General features: G+C 42.8%; 1 protein-coding gene across 4 annotated transcripts in view; it reads right to left on the bottom strand.

Moving 5' to 3' along the window:
- Nucleotides 1-26389, bottom strand: part of AAK1 (AP2 associated kinase 1) — a 162503-nt gene that overhangs the window by 61083 nt on the left and 75031 nt on the right. For all 4 annotated transcript variants that reach the window (XM_068975781.1, XM_068975772.1, XM_068975790.1 and 1 more), the window contains exons 2-4: nucleotides 26215-26333; nucleotides 7921-8029; nucleotides 6334-6476 (exon numbers count right to left, since the gene is read on the bottom strand). In XM_068975781.1, the coding sequence (XP_068831882.1) occupies nucleotides 6334-6476; nucleotides 7921-8029; nucleotides 26215-26333 (371 nt within the window). The remainder of the gene's footprint in view (nucleotides 1-6333; nucleotides 6477-7920; nucleotides 8030-26214; nucleotides 26334-26389) is intronic.

Raw genomic sequence — 26389 nt, 5'->3', positions numbered from 1 at the left:
GCCTGGCAGTAGCCACAGCTCCGCCCCCTCGCCGTCTGTCCCTGTGACCGGTGACACCAGTGACAACCTCCAAGCTCAGGCGGCTGCTGCCCTCCATCAGCGCCAGCACCATCACTAACAAAACACTTAGCACAGAGCACAATGTGTGGCAACCACATTGGACTTGGGGTTCAGAAGACTCGGGGACTATTTTAGATGTTTGGCCTTGAATGAACCTTTAAACCTCTTCGGGCAGGTTTCTTATCTGTAACGTAAAGCTGGTAATGATTCTGTTACTGTTCTTATGAAACAAGGAAGAGAAGGACCATGAAGGCACACTGCAAGCCTCCCTGTACACATGTAAGATCGTTCCTTTAGTAGAGAAATACATGTGAACTCCTACTACCGCCTATTATGTGCCAAGTGCTTTCCTAAGTTCCACAAATAAGGCTGCGACTGGAGCTTAGGGTCCAGCTGATGATTAAAAAAAAAAAAAAGTGTAACTGCCTGGTACTGATAAATATTGTGGAAAAAAACCCCAGCAGGTTAAATATATGTCAGTTAAGACGGATGCCACTGTAAACAGCACATTCAGGAAAGGTCACTCTGGTGAGGGGCGCCACCACGAACAATCTGGGGGATGAGCATCCTCACTAGAGGCTGGTCAGCATGAAGGCACGGTGGTGAGAGCACCTGTAGGGAGACTGAAGGAGACCGAAGCAGAGACAGGCCTCTGTGGCTGGGGCAGCACCGTCCTGGGGACTGGAAAACTAAAAACATGGGACCGGACATACTATGGGCTAGCACTCTCATGAATGAGGAGACGAGATAATGCTGGGCCTTGGAGAAAGTGCAAGATGCAGGTTAAGTGGAACCGAGAACAGGAAGTCACGGGGGGAGGAGAGTAATAAAACGGTGTCAGCAACTAGTAGCATTTAATATGTGGGGTCCAACCCTGCCCCACGTATTTCATGACATTCTTCCAAGGCCTCACTGACCCACTTGACACGTGAGAGAATGGAGTGCAGGCAGAGGTCACAAGGCTGTGAGGGCCAGATTTGGGCTCAGGCTGCCACACCGCAGGGACTACACCCTCCCCGGCTGCACTGATGTGACAGAAAGGAGACGACGAGGGCAGGTACGACTCTCCAAGAGTGAGATGACCAGGGCCGAGAGGGATTCAATGAGGAAGGTCAACAACCAACTGGAGGTTCATACACCAGCTTCTGGAAGCTTCAGGGATCCTATGTCGTGACTTTGTTTTGGGCCAGGTCCTTGAGGAAGTCAGGTGAACGCTGGTTACCTTCGCTCACAACCTCCCATCTAGAAGCTTGTTGAGCATTTAAGCTACTGACCTTATTCCACAATCAGCCGGAGAGGATTATTAAAGCTGTCACTCCCGAACTCTGCTTAGAGCTTGAACTAAAACGTCTAGAAAGCCACCTCCTTCTGACCTCTTCATCTTGATATTATCCCAAACAAACAGCACCCAGGCATCTCAGCCACAGAGTGTATTGCCACTGGAAACTGTAGAGCACTAGGTGAATGCAGGTTTTCCAACCTGTGATTCCAAAAACAGGACAAGAATCTTCATCCTACCGTACTTCATGAGATCCAAAATCTCTTTCCTGACAGATGAGGAGACATTCATGACTTTTTCAACCTAGAATGTACTTACTAAGTCTTAACCCTTCTATCCCCTTTCTTAAATGCTTGGGCAAACAGCATGGTAAAATATAGCAAAAACCAAACACACAGAAACCACACTGAGGGTCAAAAATCTTGGCCTTTGTTCTGGTTTGATCAATGAGTTTGCTGTGCAGGTCACAGCCTTTCTGAGCAGAGGATTCCCTGTTGGTAAAAGGAAAGCACTGACTTATATGACCTTCCCAGGAACATAATTCTACTATTTGCAATGAAGATCTGTATCAGTCCTCAGATAGATAATTTTTAAAAAGGGAAGAAATAATGAAAATGTAAAATAATGTATTTGAGGAGAAACATTCAGTAAAGACTAGAACTTATGTTTTGGTTATTTTTCAGAACATACGCTGCTTAAGGACAGGGACTGCTGTCAGCTTATTTCCTCTCTGGAATTTGAAAGAAAGACCACACACGTGGTGGGCAGGGCAAGAGGGGCCTTCTCAGTTCCCCACGGGGTGGCACTGGCTCAGCACGGGGGTCCACAGCTGGCCCGGTCTGTGCTCCTTCCTGTGTCCCACGGACTTATTCCCAAGGGTGCCTCCTCATCATGTGGAAACTCGGGTCACACAGAAGCAAGAGAGACCGGCCATGGGCACGTTCTCTGACCAAGAGGAGAACAAAGAACTTCTTGGCTCTGGCCGCTGCTAGGACCTTGCTGGCTGGTACCAGCCATGACAGGGAGTGCAGAGTGGCCGAGGCCTTGTGACGCAATGACAGAGCCAGGGCAACAGGAGGTCCAGGGGACTTCTCACTCCTGCCTAGCAAGCTGGCACTGGAGCAGGCAGCTGTGACTGCCTGCCAAGCACACAGTAGTAGAAATCCACAGAATCTAACAGGACAGCAAAAGCGTCTAGATGGCACCTACATTTGGGGAGTTTGGGAAAGCATTATTAAAAAAACACAGAAAAACAGGTAGGAGTCAATGACTAAAATCAACAGCAACAAGGCTCCTCTAGACCAATCACAGGGGCCCCTATGTACATTTTGTTTCCAAGGTCAAGGAGAAGAGGAAACAAAGTCTCCTGAACCGCAAGGGGCAAACCAGCGGCATACCTGGTAGTCTTCAATACTGACTTAACGCAATTACTGCGTTCCTAGACCGGGGTGATGGGTGACGGAGGGGCGAGGGCCAGGGCCTAAGGCAGGCTGGGAAGACAGTGAAGCAGCCACTCACTCATGGCCCGGCCTCACCCTCAGAGTCCAGTGTGCTCCCAGGTCCTCTGCTGAGACGTCTCACAGGCTGCTCAGAGCAATGAGGGAAGAGTTTGCACTCTGGCTGCTTGAGACCAACCACCTACCGTGTCCCCAGGCAAGATGCTGAACTCTGTCTCAGGTTCCCGTCATGGGCGACCTTCTCCACCACCTCACAGCAGCACCATGGGACACTCATATGCCAGCCACACAGAAATTGGGCAGGTGCTATCTATGGGTGTGAAGTGATGATCATTTAGGCCTTGTTTAGTCCAATAAATGTTGGAAAAGTGACAATGAGGGAAGACTGTTTAAAAACGTACGAGTAGCACTCTCTAAAACAAGGCTCTGTAGCCCTCTTGGCCTCTTCCTTGCTCTCACCTTCCTGGGTGTCTGCTCAGAAATTTCTGAACCAAGGAAGTGCCTGCGCACTGACTCGCATGTTGTCCTTTAGCCCTACCCAGGCCCTAACAAGGCTGGTGCTGTTGTCTCTGCTGCACAGACGAGGAAGCTGAGGCTCTGAGGCCAAGCGATGGGAGGAACAACCCAGGAGCCTGAGTGTCCAAGAGAACATGAGGTCAGGGAAAAGTCACAAAGGAGTTAAAGACTACAGGGAGGAGAGGAAAACGGGGATGGAAACAGGAGGAGAACAAGTCAGAGATGGAAACACGTCCTGTGCATCTGGAAATATGAAGGATGCTTATTACTCACAGAGCTTACAACTCGGTCGGTACCAGTTACACAGCTACAGAACCAGAGTTCTCATATGAAATCGAACCCCATCTGACATGGAGAGGTGGAATGGGACTGGAGGGACCCGAGCTCATACAGGTCACAGAAGCAGTGCTGATACAGCCAGGCCATACTTCTCCAGCCCTTTTCTTGGCCCCTTCCAAACGCTTCTTTAAGACAAGTGGCAGGGACAAGGATCAGGTCCTAAAATGTTGGTACCACTGCTTATTTTGAAATATACACTAACAGGCCCAAGAATTTCACTCAATGTTAAGACAACTAGGAAAAAAGTGTCATCACCTAAAACTAACATAACACTGTAAATCAAGTGTATTAAAAAAAAAAAAAGGAGCATCATTACATTCTTAGAGCAGTGGCCTACAGTCACTCTGGCCTGCTCTGTAACTAGCCAGGTACCAGGCCCTTACCCACCTCCTCATCTTCAAACACCTTCTTGTTCCCTCCCCTCCGCAATCCTTAGGCCCTGCTCTCTGCCTGAAATACTCTTCAGCCTCTCTGTGATCACCCATATCCCACCAGTCCTTCAAAATTCAACATTTCCAGAAGATCCCAATCACCACTGCCAGATCTCATTATCCGACCACATACTAAGAGACTTGAGTCTCTTCACCACTTTGTTCTATAGAGTTTTGTATTTCACTTCTTTAAGTTTCAGTTCCAAATATTTCACTTATATGCTCTCACCAATGCTTTTACATTATGAGCATGGGGACCATGTTGTATCTGCACTGTCCCCACAGAATTATGTTTTGTATGATGTGAGGCTCACAATATTCATGGATGTATACTTGTTCTGCTCAGAAAAGGGGCTGACTGTGAGCTGAGGTGCACTGGAGAAGGCTGTCTTAGGCATTTGGAGACTCTGCATTCAATAGGACAGAAAAATAAAATAGGGCAAAAACGTGTTAATGTGAAGAAATTGGAACCCTGTAAGTTGCTGGCAGGATATAAAATAGTGCAGTTCCTTTGGAAAATAGGCTGGCAGTTCCTCAAAAAGTTAGATTATCCATATGACCCAGCCATTCCTCTCCAAGCTGTGTACCCAAAAGAACTGAAACTATGCGCTCATGTGAAACCTAGTACGTTAATGTTCACAATAGCCTGAGTCATAATAGCTACAGCAGAAGCAACTCAGATGTCCACTAACTGAGGAATTAACAAAATGTGGTATGTCCACACAATGGGATGTTGTCACCAAAAGAATGCAGTACTGATATATGCTACAGTATACATGAACCTTGAAAACACTGCTTGTGAAAGAGGTCACATACCATACAAGCCCATTTAGATGAAATGTCTGGAATAAGCAATAGAAAGTAGACTCGTGGCTGGCAGGGCTAAGGGAAGAATGAGAAGTGACCCCTAATGGGTATAGGCTTTTGGGGGTGGTGGTGATGAAATTTTTGATGAAGTTTTTGGGGGTGGTGGTGAGAGGAGATGAAATTTTCTGGAATTAGACAATGGTAATGGTTGCACACCCTTGTAAATATACTAAAACCCACCAACGTGTACATTCTAAAGGAGTGAATTTTATGGTATGTGAACTATATCTAATTAAAACAAACTAAAAAACATCCTCATAACAGAAAAGCTAGTATGCTATTGTGATCCTCAAACTTTAAAATATGCAAAAACCACCTGGGGTGCCTAAGATAAAAACTCCCAGGCTTCCCTGGTACCATCACAAACACTGTGGCCCAAAAGATTCATGGTAGGGGACACTGATGTAAATATTAGCCATGAAGCATGTTTCACGTAAGTATAATCAAAAGAAATTGCAATTTAGAATCAGAAGAGCTGGATTCAAATTCTGGTACTGCTCCTTCCTAGTTATATGACCTTAGTTAAGTCACATAACCTCTCTGCTCCTAAGTTTCACTGACCATAAAATGTTAACAAGAAAGTGTCTCACCCAAGAGATGGTGCGCATGCAGTGTCTTACAGAGTACACGGCACACAGTCAGTGCTCCAGAGATGCTAGTGAACCCTGACCAGGTGCCAATTCCAGTCAACAAACATCGTCAAGTGATTAGTCTGAAAGGTCCAGTGTAAGGGAATACTAATTACCAGGACAGAATTTTTAAATTATCAATTAATGGATTTTACAAAATATAAAAGACTTTAAAGACTAGGCACTGCTGTTTACGAACTTTAAATTAGCATATTACTCTTCATGACCCTAAAACAGTGAATTTTGGAGTTTATTGGGAAAAACAACAAAGATGTATTCAGGCATTTGATGATTATAAAGAACTTCTGAAAGCTACTTAACAATAAAATTGATACTGTATTGTACTATGTGAGCATCCATGCTAAGCTGCTTCAGTTGGGTCTGGCTCTTTGTCACGCTATGGACCGTAGAGCCCCTCAGGCTCCTCTCTCCATGGGATTCTCTAGGCAAGAGTACTGAAGTGGGTTGCCATGTCCTCCTCCAGGGGATCTTCCTCACCCAGGGATCCAACTTGCATCTCTTATGTCTCTTGCATTGGCAGGCAGGTTCTTTACCACTAGTACCACTTGGGAAGCTGTATTATACTGTACTGTTCTGCTATTTATTTTTTCCTCTGTGCTTTCTCTCCCCAAGCAGAATGTAAACTCATAATCTGGTACCAAGCCTGACGCTTTTCCCATACCCCCATAACATTTACCCCACTCCTGGAGCAGGTAGAAAATACTCTGCAAGAAAGCTTCAGGGTGATCTGTTACCTTCAAGTCACGGTGGATAATAGGAGTTTTGCACTGATGCAGGCGGGCAACAGCTTCACAGGTGTCACAAAATATCTGGAGTACTTCATTTTCTGTAAAACCTGTTTGCAAGCGCTGGTTCATCAGGTTGACCACTTGGCCTCCTGAAAGGGGTGCAGAGCAGAGGAAAGGAAATAAACATTCAGCCCCTTCACTTATTCAAGAGAATGAATGGCTGTCTACAGAGGAGCAACCTGGATTCGGCTAATTACTGGCTGAGCCAGGATTAAACCCCAGTATCTTGATTCCCAGCCTGCGACCTGTTTTCTACTGCTTCAAAACAGTTTCTTCATTTTATAAAGCAGCTCAGATGTGAACTGCCCTCATTCTGTCTTCAAGATTAGCAGCAGAACTGACAACATGGTCCTGGCCCTGGTTGCCTGGTTATACTGTCCCTGTTGTGCATCAGATGGGGCCACAGGTTCAACTTGCTGTATCTTTTAGTAAGAATCAGATTGCACAATAGACCCCAGGAGGAGGAAGAAGACAGTTTGATAGCCTGTATTTTAGGAACAGCTTGGTCTCTCTGGCTTTACTGCCTGCTGCCTGGTCTGCAGAAATGCTACATCAACACTTAATCCCTAGGACTGAAAGACTGATGACCTCGCTTAGAAAATTACCCAGCTCCCTGGATTCTCCTACTGCCTCTTCTGTGAACATTTAACTGTCCAAAAAGGAATGGCCAGGAGGAAACAATGCGGTACTATTTTATAAAGTCAGGCTAACAGCTGTTACAGTACAGGCTGGAATAATTGGTTACATCATGTTTTTAGGATTAGCAACATATTTAATTTATGGACAGTGTCTTGAAAGGCAAGGAAAATGTTAGTGGAACCAAGGGTGATTACAAAACTGGGCACCAAACAGTGAAACAGTGACCCAAGAATGTAAGTGGCAGCTGCTGAGACCCAAAAAGCTGAACCTCCAAACACCAGCTGTATGAAATACAGTCAACTCTGAATACATTCATGCTCCAGCCTGGGTTTCCCAAGATAAATACTGCTCAAAATGCTAAGCTTTCAACTACTTAACTACTGTTAACAGCAGCATGATTTGAATGGAGCCTTATTGGCAATCACAACTGGAGCAAGAAGAGGAGGGTCATTTCCATTAGACAAAAAGGATTCTTTCCCTCCCAATGCAAGGATGGTGGTGTGGGTGGAGAAGAGAACACACGAGTGAGGGAAGCTGAATTGTTTCTTTAGTCCATCTGGAGTTGGGTCTTTATTATGTGCCTTCATTATTTGTTTTAAAGCATCACAAAGAACACATTCATTCTCATCCTCATACATCCACATTCACGTACAAGCACCAAACCTTCCAAAACCTAACAAAATTAGAGTTCTGTATTATCCACCAGTATTTGTGCCACTGATCTTTGCCATTGTAAGAATAACCAAGAAGTCACAGGAGGCTCTTTGTTTTCCAATCTTTAAAACCAGAACAACATACATTAGAGTACGGTTACCGTTAACTGCAATGACTCCACCCCCGTGACAATCAAAGTCCTAGAGAAATGAGAGCATACAATCTGGCTCATGTACTTACCCCTGCAGAAGTCCATCAGGATGAGAACTTCCCACACATCACCACTACTCACACTGTTGATACTGGAGTCAATGTAACCCACGATGTTCTTATGCCCCGACAGGTCCCTCTGTAAAGAGTTGAGAAATAAATGATTCGTTACAGACACCAAAAGAGATAGAGCCAGGTGTTTCCATTAGCACAGACAACTTAAATACATAGACCAACACTGACAGTGAGCAGAGGTCAGACTAAGAAACAGGGTCAAGAGCACATTTTCACTGGTCTCTGAGAGTCATGGCCAGATCTTCAATAGCAATTCTACAACCCAGCTAAACCATAACGCTCTCTTGAGTTCAGTTCCGTTGCTCAGTCGTGTCTGACTCTTTGCGACCCCGTGGACCTCAGCATGCCAGGCCTCCCTGTCCATCACCAACTCCCAGAGTTTACTCAAACTCATGTCCATTGAGTTGGTGATGCCATCCAGCCGTCTCATCTTCTGTCATCCCCTTCTCCTCCTGCCTTCAATCTTTCCCAGCATCAGGGTCTTTTCAAATGAGTCAGTTCTTTGCATCACGTGGCCAAAGTATTGGAGTTTCAGCTTCAACATCAGTCCTTCCAATGAATATTCAGGACTGATTTCCTTTAGGATGGACTGGTTGGATTTCCTTGTAGTCCAAGGGACTCTCAAGAGTCTTCTCCAAAACCACAGTTCAAAAGCATCAATTCTTCAGTGCTCAGCTTTCTTTATGGTCCAACTCTCATATCCATACATGACTACTGGAAAAACCATAGCCTTGATTAGACGGACGTTTGTTGCCAAAGTAATACTTCTGCTTTTAATATGCTGTCTAGGTTGGTCATAAGTGCCAAAGTAATACCTCTGCTTTTAATATGCTGTCTAGGTTGGTCATAACTTTCCTTCCAAGGAGTAAGCATCTTTTAATTTCATGGCTGCAGTCACCATCTGCAGTGATTTTGGAGCTCAACACTCTCTTGAACTAGATTCTAAAACCAAATGGTCACAGGCTGCCTACTTGCTCAGGGCATCAGTCTTCCCTATAAGCCAGAAGCGAAGACTCTCATTTCCAGAAACACTGCAGAGGGGCTTAGAAGAGAGCCACAGTACAAACTATTTAAATATGTGGATTTTTAATTCAGAAAAATGAAACTGATCATTTTTTTCCTGGTTGTAAGAACAACAAGTGAATTCAATTTGACTCTCAAACTATTTATACTGTTTTTCTCTCTTCAGGAAATACATGAAAAGAATAATTGCTTTTTAAAGTTTTGGAGGGACTACAATGGCAAGCATTTTGCTCACAATTAAGCCTTTCAAGTCAACCAACTGGGATAGATGGGTTATGTTTCCAGCTCTCTGGTTAGAACAGCATATCTCAGGGCTGCTCGTGGAATTAATGTTTCAACGAGTACATACTGAGCAGTTCTCATGTTTCAGGACCCATTCAGACACTGGAAGTTGCCTCATCCCTTGGTATGCTTACTTCAACATCCATAGAGGCAAACCTTTCTGAAAATGATGTTCAAAATCCAAGGTCAGTGAGCAAAAACTGAGCAAGCTGGGTAATAGGATTTATGCACAAATACAAAGTAAGGCCCTATTTTTAAACTAATTTTAATAAATTGTTTTACTTCTGTTTAATAAAAATAAATGGGAGGGAGGAGGTGAGAAACATGTGGTTCTGTAACAGTTACCACAAATTTGGCAATTAGAACCATGAGAATAGTAACCACCACCACAATGACTGGAGAGACCTCAGCTGTTCCAAGTGATAAAGTCTCTTTTAATCAGAAAGTACATACCAAAACAAGAAGAGGCTTCACAGTATCAAACGAACACAACTGAACTCTGAGCATACAAATGAAAATTCCTTAGCACTTTCCTCGGAGTGAAGGAGTAAGAATGGGACCGCTTCTACTGGCAATGGGGCAATCACTGGAGATCTAGACAACAACAGTTTCGGAGAAGGAATAAAATGAAGGAACAATGGAGCTGGACTTGCAAAGAATGGGAGTTGCGTTCGTAGGACCAGTGACTACGGATGACTCTTTCCGAACATTTTGAGCTGAAAAGGAGCAGCACTGGGGGAAAGAAAAGGGTGGGAGAGGACTGAGCGCGGCCGAGTGGAAGGAGCCAGGAGAGACAAGCTTTAAGATGCAGAGGTGGATGGGGACAACTGGTGGAACAAGGTCCTCTGAGTAGAAAGGGTCAGGAGTAGGAATACTGTTAAAGGTACTGGTCTTTCAGAGACGTTTCTTTCCTGGCAAACAGGAAGGAAATAAGGATGGATATGCATATTGGTTTAAGGCTGGGGGAAAAAGGGAATTTGAGGGAGTTCAGATCCATTGTTCTGTTTTGGGGCAGAATGCAAGATTATTCTTCCCAGCGTTAGGGAATGAGAAAGAAGCCTGATGAGAGAAATAAAAGGCTTCAAGCAACTGCTCTGGATAATTGACAAGGGAGATGATGAGACAGAAAAGCAGCCGCTGGAACTGAAATTTCTCTAAACAGAAAGTGATTTCAGGGCTCATGTTTTAGAGGACTGTACTTCTCCCTGCTTTTCAGTCTTATCAACTCTTCTAGAACTTATTTCCATTTACACAGTGCTAGAAGTAGGAACATGTAGAGAGAATTTCTTTGAAACTGAAATGGAGCAGAAGATCATGTCTTCCAAATGTCCACAGAAAGGAATGAAAGACTAATGTTTCTGTATTTAACTGTTTGGGAAAATAAAAATTAGCAAAGTCGCCTGTGAGTTTCTCTCACCCCAAGAGGAATAATTAAGAATCTGGAAGGAAAATAAAAAGCAACTGATAGAGCCAAGAGGAGGTCAAGAGCTATTAGAGGACCCACATTGGATAATTAATATCTGTAGATGGCATCTCAGAACAGTATGCCATGACGCTGGACGATTGGCCCAAGGCCAAATTCCCGTTCACCTTGTCTTCTGCAAAGATCTAGAGATACATTCAAGTAGAAAAGACCATCTCTTTGGAGGGAGACAATGGCATTTTACTTTTAATGGCTTGGAGTCCAAAAACATCTCAGATTTTAGAGTAAAATGTCACTGGTTTGTAAGTGATAGAGAAGATATGTTTGAATGGCTGGGAAATGTAGAAAAAGGTCAAGAGAAAATCTTACTACAAGTTGAGATAGGCTCACATTCAGGGTCAAAGTGACAGCACTTCTCAACAGCAACAGGTGAGAGGATATCCAAGCTTTCCCTGGCTTGAGTTAAAAGACCAGCCCCACACTTACAGGAGAGGTCTGGGCTGGAACCCACAGGGGAGGCACATCAGTTACTACCTGTTTACTCAGGAAAAGGCAAGGTATAGGAAGATGCTCTGATGTCCTTGGTTACAACTATTATTTGGAGTATTGAGATAAAAGTGTACTTGCTAAGTCAAAATCTGATTTTCAGGGGAGTGGTGAATATTCAGCTCAACTATGATCAGCTTATATATTACGTTATATCGTGGAAGCAGTGATAAGTCTGATGACACTGTATTGTCATTCTAAACTATTTTTATTTATTTGGCTGCATCAGGTCTTAGTTGTTGCACTCTGATCTTCGCTGTGTTATGTGTCCCATCTTTCACGGCCACACAAGGACACTCTAGTTGTGGCAAGCAGGCTCAGTAGCTGCAGTGCATGGGTTCACTTGCTCCATGGTATGGGGGATCTCAGTTCCCTGACCAACAATCAAACCTATGTCCCCTGCATTGGAAGGCAGATTTGTAACCACTGGACCATGAGGGAAGTCACTAAACTTTAAATTAACATTAAACCACACTAATAAACATTATTAGAAGACCTACTTTATTGAATATGTTCGGGGAAGCACACTGACTGAAACCGCCCACCCTGGCCAGGCCCTTTAGTAACCATTCGCATGAGTTGTTTTATGACAGGAGATCCTGGTAAGGAATACGGAACTAATAAGCCACCACCAACGGGAAGAGTTCAGGAAAGGTCAAAAGGAGATACCACATGTCTGTCCACTTCCCAGAATCCCTCTTGCTAGCACCCATCTTGACTGAGCGATGCCTGCGGCACCAGGAAAGACTCTGAATTAGGATGATTGGCCAAAGATAACCCAGAAACTAATCCCATCACCATAAAACCTGAGACTGCGAGCCACGAGGCAGAGCAGTTCTCCCGGGTTCCCTTACCCTACTGCTCTCCACCTGGGTGCCCTTTCCCAATAAAATCTCCTGCTTTGTCAGCACATGTGTCTCCTCAGACAATTCATTTCCAAGTGTTAGACAAGAGCCCAGTTTCAGGCCCTGGAAGGGGTCCCCCTTCCTGCAACAAATAGATATTTAAAGTGTTTGTAGTTAACTTAGTAACTTTCATAGTTAAATGCTTGAAGTGATGACGAACTTTTTTCATAAACACACACAAACACTACCATTGGAAAATAAGGCCTTCTACCCAGATCCTACAGATGATCAGAAACTTTATCTGTGGTCCTAATTAATGGTCCTTCATTGGAAGGGCAGATGCTGAAGCTGAAACTCCAACACTTTGGCCACCTGATGTGAAGAACTGACTCATCTGAAAAGACCCTGATGCTGGGAAAGATTGAAGTCAGGAGGAGAAGGGGACAACAGAGGAAAAGATAGCTGGATGGCATCACCGACTCGATGGACATGAGGGTGAGCAAGCTCCGGGAGCTGGTGATGGACAGGGAAGCCTGACATGCTGTAGTCCATGAGGACACAAAGAGTGAGACACGACTGAGTGACTGAACTGAATTAATGGTGCTTGTAGCGCAGAACAGTATTCTATCCCAAGCTTCAAATTTTCTGCAGCAGGAAATTCCTACTAAGAATCTTAAAGCCTTACAAGAGAACAGAGGCCTCAATTCCTAAGTACATCTATAAAAACCTTCATTTTTATGTTCAAGAAAACAAAGAAGACAGCATTCTAAGTCACATATCAATAATGTCACTCACCTCAAAATAGTCAATAAGTATGGTAAGTAACTAACTCCCTTATGTATCTTTTGCTCAGACCACTCTTCCTTGGAACATCAGCATGACAAATTCCTGCAAATTCCTGATGCTGACAATGTCTGTATTTGCATACAATAAGCTTCCAAAGAGGTGTATTTACCCAAATAGTTAATGATTTCTGATTTTATGACGCAGCACTATTGGTGCCAACTTCTAGCATTGTACTGTGATTTCACAAACAGTTTGAACCAAAGTCAGCTTCTTTCCCAAAGTTGCTTTGTGAAAGTCTTCTGTCTTACTATTCCTCTCCCACTCCTTTTCTCTATAACTCTAAATTTCCTTTATAACTATAATTCATAAGCAAACAAAAACTATCAAATCCGGTGCAATAGTGAAAAGAAACACTTTGAGATCTGGACTAGCCCTGGAGTTTCTACTGAAGGCCGTCATATCTGAGGCCGTTGTGGATTTCTACCACATGAGTCCCAGATATAATCCTGCCTACACTTACATTTACGCTCCCTTTTCAAAGTCTTGAGTGAGTGAAGTCGCTCAGTTGTGTCCGACTCTGCGACCTCATGGACTGTAGCCTACCAGGCTCCTCTGTCCATGGGATTTTCCAGGCAATAGTACTGGAGTGGATTGCCATTTCCTTCTCCAGAGGATCTTTCCAACCCAGGGATCTAACCCAGGTCTCCCGCATTGTACACAGACGCTTTACCATCTGAGCCACCAGGGAAGTCTCATTAACTAATCCTGTATTTACAGAATAGCTCTTTAAAGTCACTTAGAGTCTGATTCTAGAGCCATGCTGCTCAGACTTTAATGAGCAAGTGAATTACCCGGGGCCTTGGGGGGTGGGGTGAGGTGGGGGGCTTCTGTTTGAAAACAGATCCTAATCCGTAGCTTTGGGATAGAGCCTAGGGTGTTCCACTCCAGTACTATTGCCTGGAAAATCCCATGGACAGAGGAGCCTAGTAGGCCACGGTCCATGGGGTCGCAAAGAGTCGGACACAACTGAGCGACTTCACTTCACTTCACTAGGGTATTCCTGGGCAGTGGCACTTAAAGTGCCAAAGATCTAGGGCAGTACTCCTCAAAATGTGGTCCAAAACATTTTCTGATTAGAAACAAGTTCATAAGGAGATAAGAAGCTTGCTCCAGGACATAAATCACTCTGCTCACTAAGATGACTTTCCTTTCCTAGTGAGACTCCACCCATGAGGGAAGCAGTTCACTGATTTATGTTTTAGCACAAGATCTTTAGTGAAGCATACATTGATCGCCAACTGATTTTTGACAATGATGCCAAGACAGTTCAGTGAGGAAGAGAACAGTGTTTTTCAAACACTGGTGCTGGGACAACTGAATAACTATATGCAAAAGAATGAAGGTGGATGCCTACCTCACGCCATAAACCTCACAACTCCTCAAAATGGAACTAAGGAGACCTCTGCAGGGCACCCTCACCTCCCAAGTATAAAACCAAGCAGTTAATGATTAGGACAATAGAGTCACAGACTCAGTGTCTGATACACACTTCTGAGTTGTATTATAAATACTATAACTGCAACCAGAGAAAAAAAAAACTAACTGCACAATGAACCAGACTGTGTTCATGAAATAAGCTGCTCCATCTCGAACAGTACTGAATCTACGTTTAGCACAATTCCAAGAACAGGCCTCAAGAGAATGGGATTAACATCATTGCTCGTAACAATCTGAATCATTCTGGGCATTAAAGTAATTGTAGCTTGCTTTGCCTATCTATATAAGTAGGCAACTAAAACGGACAGCAAAGAAATGCTGACATCTTCCACTCTTCCCTATGTCAACTTCTTCTACGAAGAAGTTATAGAAGATGGACCTTTGCCCCTGCTGCTGCTGCTGCTGCTGCTAAGTCGCTTCAGTCGTGTCTGACTCTGTGCGACCCCAGAGACGGCAGCCCACCAGGCTCCCCCATCCCTGGGAGTCTCCAGGCAAGAACACTGGAGTGGGTTTGCCCAATTCCACAGAAATGGAATGACGCTGGACCGTAGGGAACTGAAAGCAGCTCTTTTGCTCCTTTCCTGTTTGCTCATTTGTGTTTCCCTCCAACTTTGAAAGAAACTAATTAACCTGTTGATTCTTTTCCCAGATTAAAAAAAAGAAGAATTAAGTAGTTAAAGAATGACTAGCTCTCTATCCCCAACAGCCCCCTGAGCAGTCTTGCTGGCAGATCACATGGCAAGATACCATCTGAAGAGTCGGCAGCCTGCACACAATGGAGAATGGAGAAAGATGCAGAACCCAACCTCCTGCCTTGATGATTCACTGAGATTCTCCCTTCTTCCCCCATCTTCCATCTTCCGCTTTATGAACTGTCATGGCTGACCAGAACCTTCAGAGTTGGTCTTGGGACATATTCTCCCCAGACTGTCGACCTTCTCCTCAGATTGTCAGCTTTTCTGATTAAAGCACCTTGCTTTTCTGTTTTGAAAATACTTATTTATTTGGCTGTGCCAGGTCTTAGTTGCAGCATGTAGGCCCTTTTAGTTGAGGCATGTAGGATCTAGTTCCCGAACCAGGGATCAAACCTGGGACCCTTGGACTGGGCGTACAGAGTCTTAGCCACTGGACCACCAGGGAAGTCCTTAAAACACCTTTCCTTTCTGTTAATACTTGCTTCTCAATTATCTGCCTTTGATAGATGGGGAAATAGTGGAAACAGTGTCAGACTTTTTTTTGGGGGGGGGGTCTCCAAAATCACTGCAGATGGTGACTGTAGCCATGAAATTAAAAGACGCTTACTCCTTGGAAGAAAAGTTATGACCCACCTAGGTAGCATATTGAAAAGCAGAGACATTACTTTGCCAACAAAGGTCCGTCTAGTCAAGGCTATGGTTTTTCCTGTGGTCATGTATGGATGTGAGAGTTGGGACTGTGAAGAAAGCTGAGCGCCGAAGAAATGATGCTTTTGAACTGTGGTGTTGGAGAAGACTCCTGAGAGTCCCTTGGACTGCAAGGAAATCCAACCAGTACATTCTGAAGTAGATCAGCCCTGGGTGTTCTTTGGAAGGAATGATGCTGAAGCTGAAACTCCCGTACTTTGGCCCACCTCATGCAAAGAGTTGACTCGTTGGAAAAGACTCTGATGCTGGGAGGGATTGGGGGCAGGAGGAGAAGGGGACGACAGAGGATGAGATGGCTGGATGGCATCACCGACTCGATGGACGTGAGTTTGAGTGAACTCCAGGAGTTGGTGATGGACAGGGAGGCCTGGTGTGCTACGATTCATGGGGTCGCCAAGAGTTGGACATGACTGAGCGACTGAACTGAACTGAGCAGCCAAACCTGAATTTACTAACAAAAGTGGATCACAAATCTAAAAAATTCCTCCAAGAAAATACATGTGCAAATCTTCATGATGTTGGGTTAGTCGGTGATTCTTAGATTTGACACCTAAAGCATAAGCAATCAAAGAAAAAACAGATAAACTTCATTTCATCAAAATTAAAAACTTTTGCGCTTCAAAGGATACTATCAAGAAAGTAAAAAGCCAGTGCAAAGAATGGAAGAAAAACTTGCAAATCATTCATCTCATAAGGGTCTAGTATCCACTTTATACAGATGACTGTTATAAAACTCAACAATAAAAAGACAACCCAATGTTAAAACTGGCAAAGAATCAGAATAGATATTTCTCCAAAGAGCATATGATAAGAACATGGAAAGATGCTAAACACCATTAATTACTAGGAAAATGCAAAGCAAAATTATAAGATTATCACTTCATAACAACTAGAATGGCTGAAATAAAAACAGAAACAATAAAAAGTGTCAGCAAGGATAGGGAGGCTGGAACCTGCATACATTGCCAGTAGGAACGTAAACAGTGCTGCTTCTATGGAAAACTGTTTGGCATTTTCTCCAAAAGTTACCATTTTGCCTTGTAATTTTACTCCTAAGTATATATCCAAGAGAAATGAAACATTATGTTCACAAAAGCTTGTACACAGATGTCCGTAACAGCATTATTCGTAATAGTCAGAGTGAAAAAAACCCAAGTGTCCATCAGAATAAACAAAATGTGGTATATCCATACAAAGGATTCCCAGGTGGCTCGGTGGTAAGAACCTGCCTACCAATACAGGAGATGCAGGAGACATGGGTTCGACCCTTTGGCTGGGGAGATCCCCTGGAGGAGGAAATGACAACCCACTCTAGTATCCTTGCCTGAAAAATCCCATGGATAGAGGCGCCTGATGGATTACAGCCCATGGGATTGCAAAGAGTCAGACACGACTGAGCAACTCATCATGCATGAATGCATACCCATAAAATGGAACATCATACAGTCACTGTAAGGAATAAAGTACTGAAACACTACAACATGGATAAACCTTGAAAACATTAAGCTAAGTGAGAAATGTCAGACACAAGGTCTTATTGTATGAGCCCTTTTATAAGAAATATGCAGAATAAGTAACAGAAAGCAGATTAATGGCTGCCAAGGACTGGGGGCAGGGGGAATGGAGAGTGACTGCTGGTGGGTGTGGGGTTTCCTTCCAGGGTGATGGGGAAAAAAATTTTGGAATCTGATAAATGGTGATGGGTGAATGATATTGTAAGTAAAAAAGTCCCTGAGTTATACTTAAATTATATTTATATTTAAAAGGATGAATCATCTCAATTTACAAAGAAAAGTAGTATGACAAGATGGGAAAAAATAAAAATAAAATATACACTGGGGTAAAGAAAAAGAAAATAAGATCCTTTGACTAGCACTGATCTAAAGCAGTCAGACAGTCCATGCATGAATCCCTGCTATAGCCTTTTGACCAGAAATTTTCCTAGATTAAGGTCACTTCCTCGGGCCTTCAGTCCATCTGCAGAGAGCCGTTGCTGTTGATCTTCTTTCAGTTCAGTTCAGTTCAGTTCAGTCGCTCAGTTGTCTCCAACTCTTTGTGACCCCATGAATCGCAGCATGCCAGGCCTCCCTGTCCATCACCAACTCCCGGAGTTCACTCAGACTCATGTCCATTGAGTCAGTGATGCCATCCAGCCATCTCATCCTCTGTCGTCCCCTTCTCCTCCTGCCCCCAATCCCTCCCAGCATCAGTCTTTTCCAGTGAGTCAACTCTTCACATGCCTCCCTGTCCATCACCAACTCCTGGAGTTTACCCAAACTCACGTCCATCGAGTCAGTGATGCCATTCAGCCATCTCATCCTCTGTTGTCCCCTTCTCCTCCTGCCCCCAATCCCTCCCAGCATCAGGGTCTTTTCCAGTGAGTCGACTCTTTGCATGTGGTAGCCAAAGTATTGGAGTTTCAGCTTCAGCATCAGTCCTTCCAATGAATACCCAGGACTGATCTCCTTTAGGATGGACTGGTTGGATCTTCTTGCAGTCCAAGGGACTCTCAAGAGTCTTCTCCAACACTACTTTACATCCAGCCAAAAACTTCCACCATCTGATTCTAGACGGTCTTCAGAACAAAAAGAACAAGCTGAGTCTATTTTTTCACTTTCCAAACAACTGAAATATTATTATTTAGACTTATTATGATTGAAATATTATTATTTAGAAAAAACTTATAAGTTTTTTTCCTCTCTAGGTTAAACACACCCACTTTCTTTGACATGGTTTTTAGTCACACCACCATTTTGGCTGCTCCCACATTTAAACACTTCATTTTGTCTATATCCTTTCTGTAAGACTGGCCCCAGGGAATGCATGAAATAATGCAGGCCTGGTCTGACTCATGAAGAGCAGACCAGCACTGTCACTCTCTATTAATTCTATTAATGCAACTAAAAATTATATTCTCTTTGGGGGGCATCCACATCATGATATACAATCATATCAAGTTAACTGACCACTAAAACTTTTAAGTCTTTTTCTATTTGTGCTGCTTTTAATCGCTACCTTCCCAGAACTGTGTGTGTAGGGTTGGTTAGAACAAAATAAAAATCCAAGTATATGACCTTAGCTTGCTATTTCATCTCATTATAATCAGTCCATTGCTCCAATTTTAAGGATAATTTTGATCCTAGTTCTATCATCCAATGCACTTATTATACTGTCCAACTTTATACTAGGCACACAATTGATAGATGTGTCTTCTACTTCTTTAGAGTAGAAGTTATTTATTAAATGTAAAATAACAAAGTTAATGGTAAGCTGTTTTTTTTCTCAGAAACTTCTCTCTGAACCAGCAGCACGTCACTGATCAGAAACCATTACAAACAGCAGCAATGACACTCAGCATCCAGCCTAGACTCTGCATCTTGCTCACAGGTCTCCGGTGAATGCCTTTATCCAAATGACACAGTCCACAGTCACTGGATCTGCGGCACGCCCATGAGCTCTCTATCCAAAAACCTTCCCAAAGGAAGACGTGACAGCCCAAGGCTTGTCCTTACTCAACCTGAAGGCTCTTTGGATCCTTGCTTGCTCATCTAAGTGACTATAAAACAGCTTAAAATTTAATTAAAAAACGAGCAACACATTAACGTTCAAAAACCAAAACATAGCAGACAAGTATTTTCAAATCCAGTCCCCATCTCCTTCAGGGAACCCTCCCCTTTCTCTCCCTTCTTCCCTTCTGCCGTTCCTCTTTCTCTTCCATCCTTCCAGTGTTTTCTCAAGTAAATTCAAACAATATGTATTATATACACATATAACTCAGAGAGGTAGGGCTGAGCCTCTATTGGATAGAAGTTGGAGTCTAGTATGGGTTAAAAATATTGCACAGGACTTTTGATTAAAAGTAGTAGCGAATTGTTTCAAAAGTTGAATGCATGTATTTATCTCTGCTTCCTTCACACGCCTTACTAAATGATGTAAAGTATTTATTTTTAGAAATGAATGAAGTAATTTATTTTTGGCTGCACTGGGTCTTCGTAGTTGCGAGTGAGCTTTCTCTAGCTGCAGTGCGTGGGCTTCTCATTGCAGTGGCTTCTCTAGTTGCGGACATGAGCTCTAGAGAGCGCGGGCTTCAGCGGTCATGGCCCCCGGGCTCTAGAGAGCGCGGGCTTCAGTGGTCGTGGCTCGCAGGCTTAGCTGCTCCACAGCATGTGGAATCTTCCCAGACCAGGGATGGAACCTCTGTCCCCTGCTTTGGCAGGTAGAGTCCTGTCCACGGTACCACCAGGGAAGTCCAAGTGTTTAATCTTTAAAAAGGCATAAACAGAAGACTTCTGCTTCTGGGAAGGTGAAGTAGATGTACTTTTCCCTTTCCTCCTGCTAAGTACACTTAAATATTTTGTACATAAAACTGAATTTTAAAAAATTGACTTAATAACAAAAGTCTGAAATGTTGACTAGAAGGCAGACTGAATAGGAACTTTGGGACCCAAGGAACAACATAGTGGTAAGCTGCCTGGGTGTTCTTTTTGCCGTATGTTTCCCTGACTGAAAACTGAAGAAGCCAGCAAACTGAAAACACCAATGGGTGCAGACCTAAAAAATCTGCCCTTTCCAGACAGACACAGAAAAGGGGCAACCCAGTAAGAGAGAACTCATAGAAACTAACTGCTCTATGCCAGCCAAGAGCCATGGAAAAAACCAGTAGCCCTGACCCAGCCATGCCAGTAAAGACCAAATGGAGAGCCTAGTCTTCCAACCTCACTAGTCTGCAACAAATCCCTCCAACCTTCCCTTCCGGGTAGGCAGTGTCAGGAGAGGGCTGAGTCAGGACCTTCAGCTCTGAGGTGCTGTGAGAGGAGGCCAAGCAGAGTCAAGACTTCCACAATCACCAAGTGGCAACAAGGCCAAATCCCACCACCACAGGATCAACGGAAGCCATAGGGGGATAGTAGCAAGGCACTCCCACTCCCGAGCCAGGGAAGGATCAGTGGAAGCCTAATAGGAAACTGGAACTTCTACCCCAATCCAGTTATAATGAGAAGCACTTTCTGGGGTGAAAACAGAGGCCCCACAGGAAACCTGAACTTCTACCTCCACCTAGTAGTAACAAGAGGGCACTTTCCAAGTCCCACCAATCCTCCGCCAGAGCAGAAACCAGTCAGAACAGGAGGTTGACAGAAGATTCTGAAGCTCACAGAACAATATGAAAGTGCTGATATTGTCTGTCATACCAAGAACTAGAAAGATCGCAAGCTATGTGGAAAACACAGCAGTCAACAGATGCCACAATGAAGGTGACCAAGAAGACAGATTTGGGCTTCTCTGATAGCTCAGTTGGTAAAGAATCCACCTGCAATGCAGGAGACCCCAGCTCAATTCCTGGGTCAGGAAGATCTGCTGGAGAAGGCATAGGCTACCCACTCCAGTATCCTTGATCTTCCCTTGTGGCTCAGCTGGTAAAGAATCCACCTGCAATGTGGTAGACCTGGGTTTGATCCCTGGGTTGGGAAGATCCCCTGGAGAAGGGAAAGGCTACCCACTCCAGTATTCTGGCCTGGAGAATTCCATGAACTGTATAGTCCATGGGGTCACAAAGAGTCGGACACGACTGAGTGACTTTCACTTCAAAAAGACAGAATCATCCAGTTATGATTAAGCAGTTATGACAAAAATGCTTAAACCAGCAATTAAGGACATGCTTGAAACAAACGAACAAACAGAAAGCCTCAGCAAAGAAACAGGAAGTGTCATCAAAAACCCAGAAAACCTAAAGAACCACCAAATGGAAATTTTAGAACTGAAAAATTCAATAACCAAAGCAAAAAGCACAATGGATGGGCATCAGCAGAATGGAAGGGAGAGAGCAAAGAATCAGTGAACTGAAAGATGAAACAACAGGAATTACCCAGTATGAACCAAAGATAGCAAATAGATTGAAGGGGGAAAAAAAGGACAAAATTAATATGCCTAAGAACAAACTGATACAAATAAATGATTGAATAAATAATTAAATGAGTGAGATGTGCAGTAAGGTTAGAAAAGGAAGTTAAAGAGAAACATCAGAAAGTAAAAAATAAAACCGCCTCTATTTGTCAATGACATTGGTGGCCTACATAGAAAATCCTAAAGATTGGAGAAAAAATTCATAGAACCAGTAAACAAGGTCAGCAAGGTTACAAGATACAAAATAAACACAGAAAAATCAACTAATTTTCTACCTCCTAGCAGTAAAAATGTGGGCACTGGAATTAATTATCCCATACCATTTATACTCACTCAAAACAAAAACCAAAACCAAGGTATAAATCTCACAACACATACAAGGCCTATATGCTGAAAACTACACAATGTTGATGAAAGAAATCAAGGATGCAAATAAATGGAGAGAGGTGCCATATTCATTTACTGGAATACTAAACAGAAAAGATGTCATTTCTCCCCAAATTGATATACTAGTTTAATGAAATTCTTACCAAAATTATAAGAGAACATTCTATAGATATAGATAAGATTATTCTAAAATTTATGTGAAAAGACAAAAGAATGAGAATTAAGAAATAATTTTCAGAAAAAAAAGAAGTAGGAGGAATCAGTCTGATTGCAAGACTTATTATAAAGCTATAGTAATCAAGGCTGTGTCGTGCTGGTAGATGAACAGACACATAGATTAATGGAATAGAACAGAAAATAGAGAAATGTCTGGAGATCAGCCCTCACAACTGATTTTTTACAAGAACACTCAACAAAGGAAAGATCACCTTTTCAACAAATGAACACCCACAAACAAAAAAATAAACTTCACCCTAAGTCTCATGCCTTACATAAAGTTAACTCAAAATGGCTCACAGACTTAAATGCAAAATGTAAACACTCACAGAAAAGAGTAAATAAATAAAATCTTCAGGACTGAGAGCCAGGCAGAGTTCTTAGAAGTTACACCAAAAACACAATCCCCCAAAGGAAAAACTAATAAACTGGACTTCATCAAAATCCAAAACAAAACAAAACCAAAAAGAAGGTCTTAGAAATTAAAAAGCCTGATATATAAAAAATGCAACAGTTTGGTTGAATATAAAGTTGAGAAAATTTGCTGGAAAGTAGAAGGATAAGACAAAGAAATGAAAAATAGAAGGAAGAAAACAGAAAGTCAGAAAATCAGTTCAGGAGAACTAACATCCAAATACTGGTAGTAAAAGAAGACAGAAAAGGAAAGCATCAAATGAGATGAATGGAAATTCTCCCCACACAAGGATATGAATTTGTAGATTAAATGAGACCACCAAACAACAAACATAAAAAATTTAAAAATGCACCCACCAAGATATATCAGCAATCAATTTTGTAACACTGTAAGCAAAGAAGAATTTACAAATTTCTAGGGAGAGAAAATGGGTCACAGCCAAAGGACAAGGTATTAGAATGACTTTGGATTTCCCAAACTCAACAATGAAGCTAAAATACAGTAGAGCAATGCTTTCAATATCTCAATGATACTATTTCCAATCCAGACTTTTATATGCACACTATCACATGTGTGAATGTAAAAGATACTTCCAGACCTGCAAGTTATCAAAAACTGACCTACAATACATCAGGAAGCTCCTGGAGGACAAGTTCCACCAAAAGGAGAAAGCAGAGCGGAAAAGAGGAGGCGACAAGTCTGACAAGAAAGAGAAGCAAAAGGAATGGCTAGAAAATTCCAAGACAAGATGGCGAACTGTCCTAGAGAGCAGCCGACGCAGATTTCATCACGCCTGAAGACTGAGAGATTTCCTCAAGAAGATGAAACAGAACATGTTCAGAAGTACTTTTAAAAGAACAACTTGGGGGAGAGTTTGAAACTGTGCAAAAGCACACGGAAAACTGAGATTTTAAAAACCTAAAACAACAAACAAAAAAAAGACAATGATTAATTCCAGTGGGGAGAAAAAAAAACAAAGCAATAGTCATCATAGTCCACTTAGAAGATTTGGCAAAAACAATGTTTTCTTACATAATAATGTAAAAACTAATATTAACATAAATGACAGATTGCCAAACTTATGGCTATTTTGGAAGAATGGGAATGAGAATAATGAACGTGTTTGGAGGGAAGGGCATGTAGGGAATGAAAGAAAGCCAACTTTTTACTTTCCATAGTATGTATTGCCTAAAACAGAGGAGGGGAAGAACAATTAGCAATATCAGTTTGTTACTTAGAAACATATCAAACGGATCCACTAAAAGTGGTGCCCTCTGGGACCCTGCAATGGCACAGGAGGACCCCTCAGGGAATTGCTTGATGTTTTTTGTAATAAGCTTACTCCAATTATCTGAGTGTTCAAGTTTTGGAAAAATATAAACTAAAAAATCAAATTCTCATTGCTAATACATGGCTGCCACAGAATGGAACCATATAATTTAATTCCAAATCAGGTCCATTAATGTATGAGCTCCTAAGGGGCCCATGACTTCTTAGTTCCTTTACTCCAGCAACTGTCTAGCACAAAATAAGCACTCCAAACTTGTTTCTGAATGAGTGGGAGAAAGTTAAAGAGTGGGATTAACTCTAACACCTGAAGATGAATGAGAAAGGCATTTTGGGCAGAGAAGAGAGCAGAAGCAAAGAGGGGAAGTGGAGTGTGAGAGCTGAGCAAGGAAAGGGGGAGGTGGGGGGAGGAGGAACAGCATCCGGAAAACACTGGATGGAGAAAGGGAAACAGAGTAGCAGGGCTGTTGGGCCAAGTGGCAGGGGCCAGGAGGACACTGGCGCTTGAGGACAGATCCACACGGCCCTGATTAGATGTCTATCAGCTTTGGGGGGAGGCGGGGGGGTTTGCTTGCTTTGCAATGATGACAGCAACATTTATTTCTGTCAACAGTTTCTTCCAAAATAGTTTCAGCTTTCTGGAATCTACATATTACCAGGCTCTCTAAAACCCTGAGCTGTACCACTTGTTACTCTACAAGTAGCCACTGAAAGGGCAATTGCACAATGGCAAGCAAAGCCTGGGGGAGTCCCCACGTTGCCACTCTCACCCATTTTCTGGACCTCTTTCTTAATGCGCTTACCAAGAGCATTAAAATGCAGGGCACAAAGGAGCCATCCCCCGTAGGTGACATGTGCACCTGCTACGATCATTATTCATATATTCATTTCATCCAAAGTTTAAGTAGTTCCTTTATGCTAGGCAATGTACTGGAATACAAAGTCTCTGGTTTTAAATAACTTACTTTCTAAATTACTTATAAAATAACAGCGCCAGTCTATGTCTGACGCAGGATACAGCATGCTTGGGGCTGGTGCATGGGGATGACCCACAGAGATGTTATGGGGAGGGAGGTGGGAGGGGGGTTCATGTTTGGGAACACATGTAAGAATTAAAGATTTTAAAATTAAAAAAAAAAAAAAGTTAAAAAAATAAATAAATAAATATCATCTCCTCTCCAAAGAAAAAATAAAATGACACAAACCAAAGTACTGAGGAAACACAAAGGCATAATAAAGGACTACCCAGATTTCTCAAATGTGTAATGTCAAACACAAGGGAAAGAAAGCAAATACTCTAACAAACTCCCATATATACATCACTCTGCTGGTGCAATAACCAATTCATTGCCAATCTTGTTTCTCTTCTAAACCCACTCGTTTAATTTCAAGAAATCACATTATTTCATCCACAAATATTTCATCAAATATCTAACAGATGGGGTCTCTTTCTTGAAACACAAGAGGAACCTAAATCCTGAAAACTGAGGATTTAAGAAGTGAGATATAATTAATATATAAAAGGCACAGATTTTAAGGTGCCCAACTGAGGTCTGACAATTGTGCAGCCATAACCACTCCCCAAAACAGGATACAGAACAATGTCTGTGGCCCAGAAAGCTCCCACACACCCCTTTCTAGTGAATTTCTCACAACCAGATAGCCACTTTCTGACCTCTGTTACCATGGATCACTTTTGCTTATTCTTAACCTTTTATAAATGGAATCAGAGTATGTATAAGTAAGCATTTCTAGGCAAAAAAAGAAAAAGGAGAAGCATTCTGGGGGGAAGGACAACATGGACAAAATACAAAGATGTGGAAGGCTCCATCATCATTCACAGAGTGATGAAGGACTTGAGGGCTGAAAACTAGGACTGGTAGCTGATAGATGATAAGACTACAAGAAGAGATTCGTTGGCAACCTCTGATCTCTGTGACTATTAATAATTCTGGGAACCAAGCTGTTAAGTATGTTTTTCCCAGTGCCTCAAACTATTTCTCTGATCTGAAAATTGGTCAGTTCTCTCAATATGCTTCTACTCCTCAACTCTCCAGCTGAGAATGACTGAGGCAGGAGCAACACCCTATACCCCTTGGCTGTTCACTCCCATCTTGGGCGAGGCCTTACTGTCATCTCAGGGAAGGAAAGAAGCACCCCCTGGGGCTTTCTTATGAGAGGGCATAGTCCCTCCCCAACATTTGAACAAGTGAGCCCAAGTCTGATGGGCAACCTTACCATTATCTGGATTTCTCTCTTGCACACCTGGAGATCATGCTCGTTGTTGACAAACATGCGTTTCAAGGCACATTTCATTCCATTGCTTGTCCTCACCAGAAACACGATAGCAAATCCACCTGGGAGAGAAGCACACACACAAACTCTTGTAAGTCATGTTGTAGAAGTCAGTCAA

This window comes from Capricornis sumatraensis, chromosome 1, assembly GCF_032405125.1.
Source record: "Capricornis sumatraensis isolate serow.1 chromosome 1, serow.2, whole genome shotgun sequence".
In the NCBI taxonomy this organism is placed as follows: Eukaryota; Metazoa; Chordata; class Mammalia; order Artiodactyla; family Bovidae; genus Capricornis; species Capricornis sumatraensis.
Note: the sequence above shows the minus strand (reverse complement) of the source record. Positions and strands in the feature narration are given on the sequence as shown.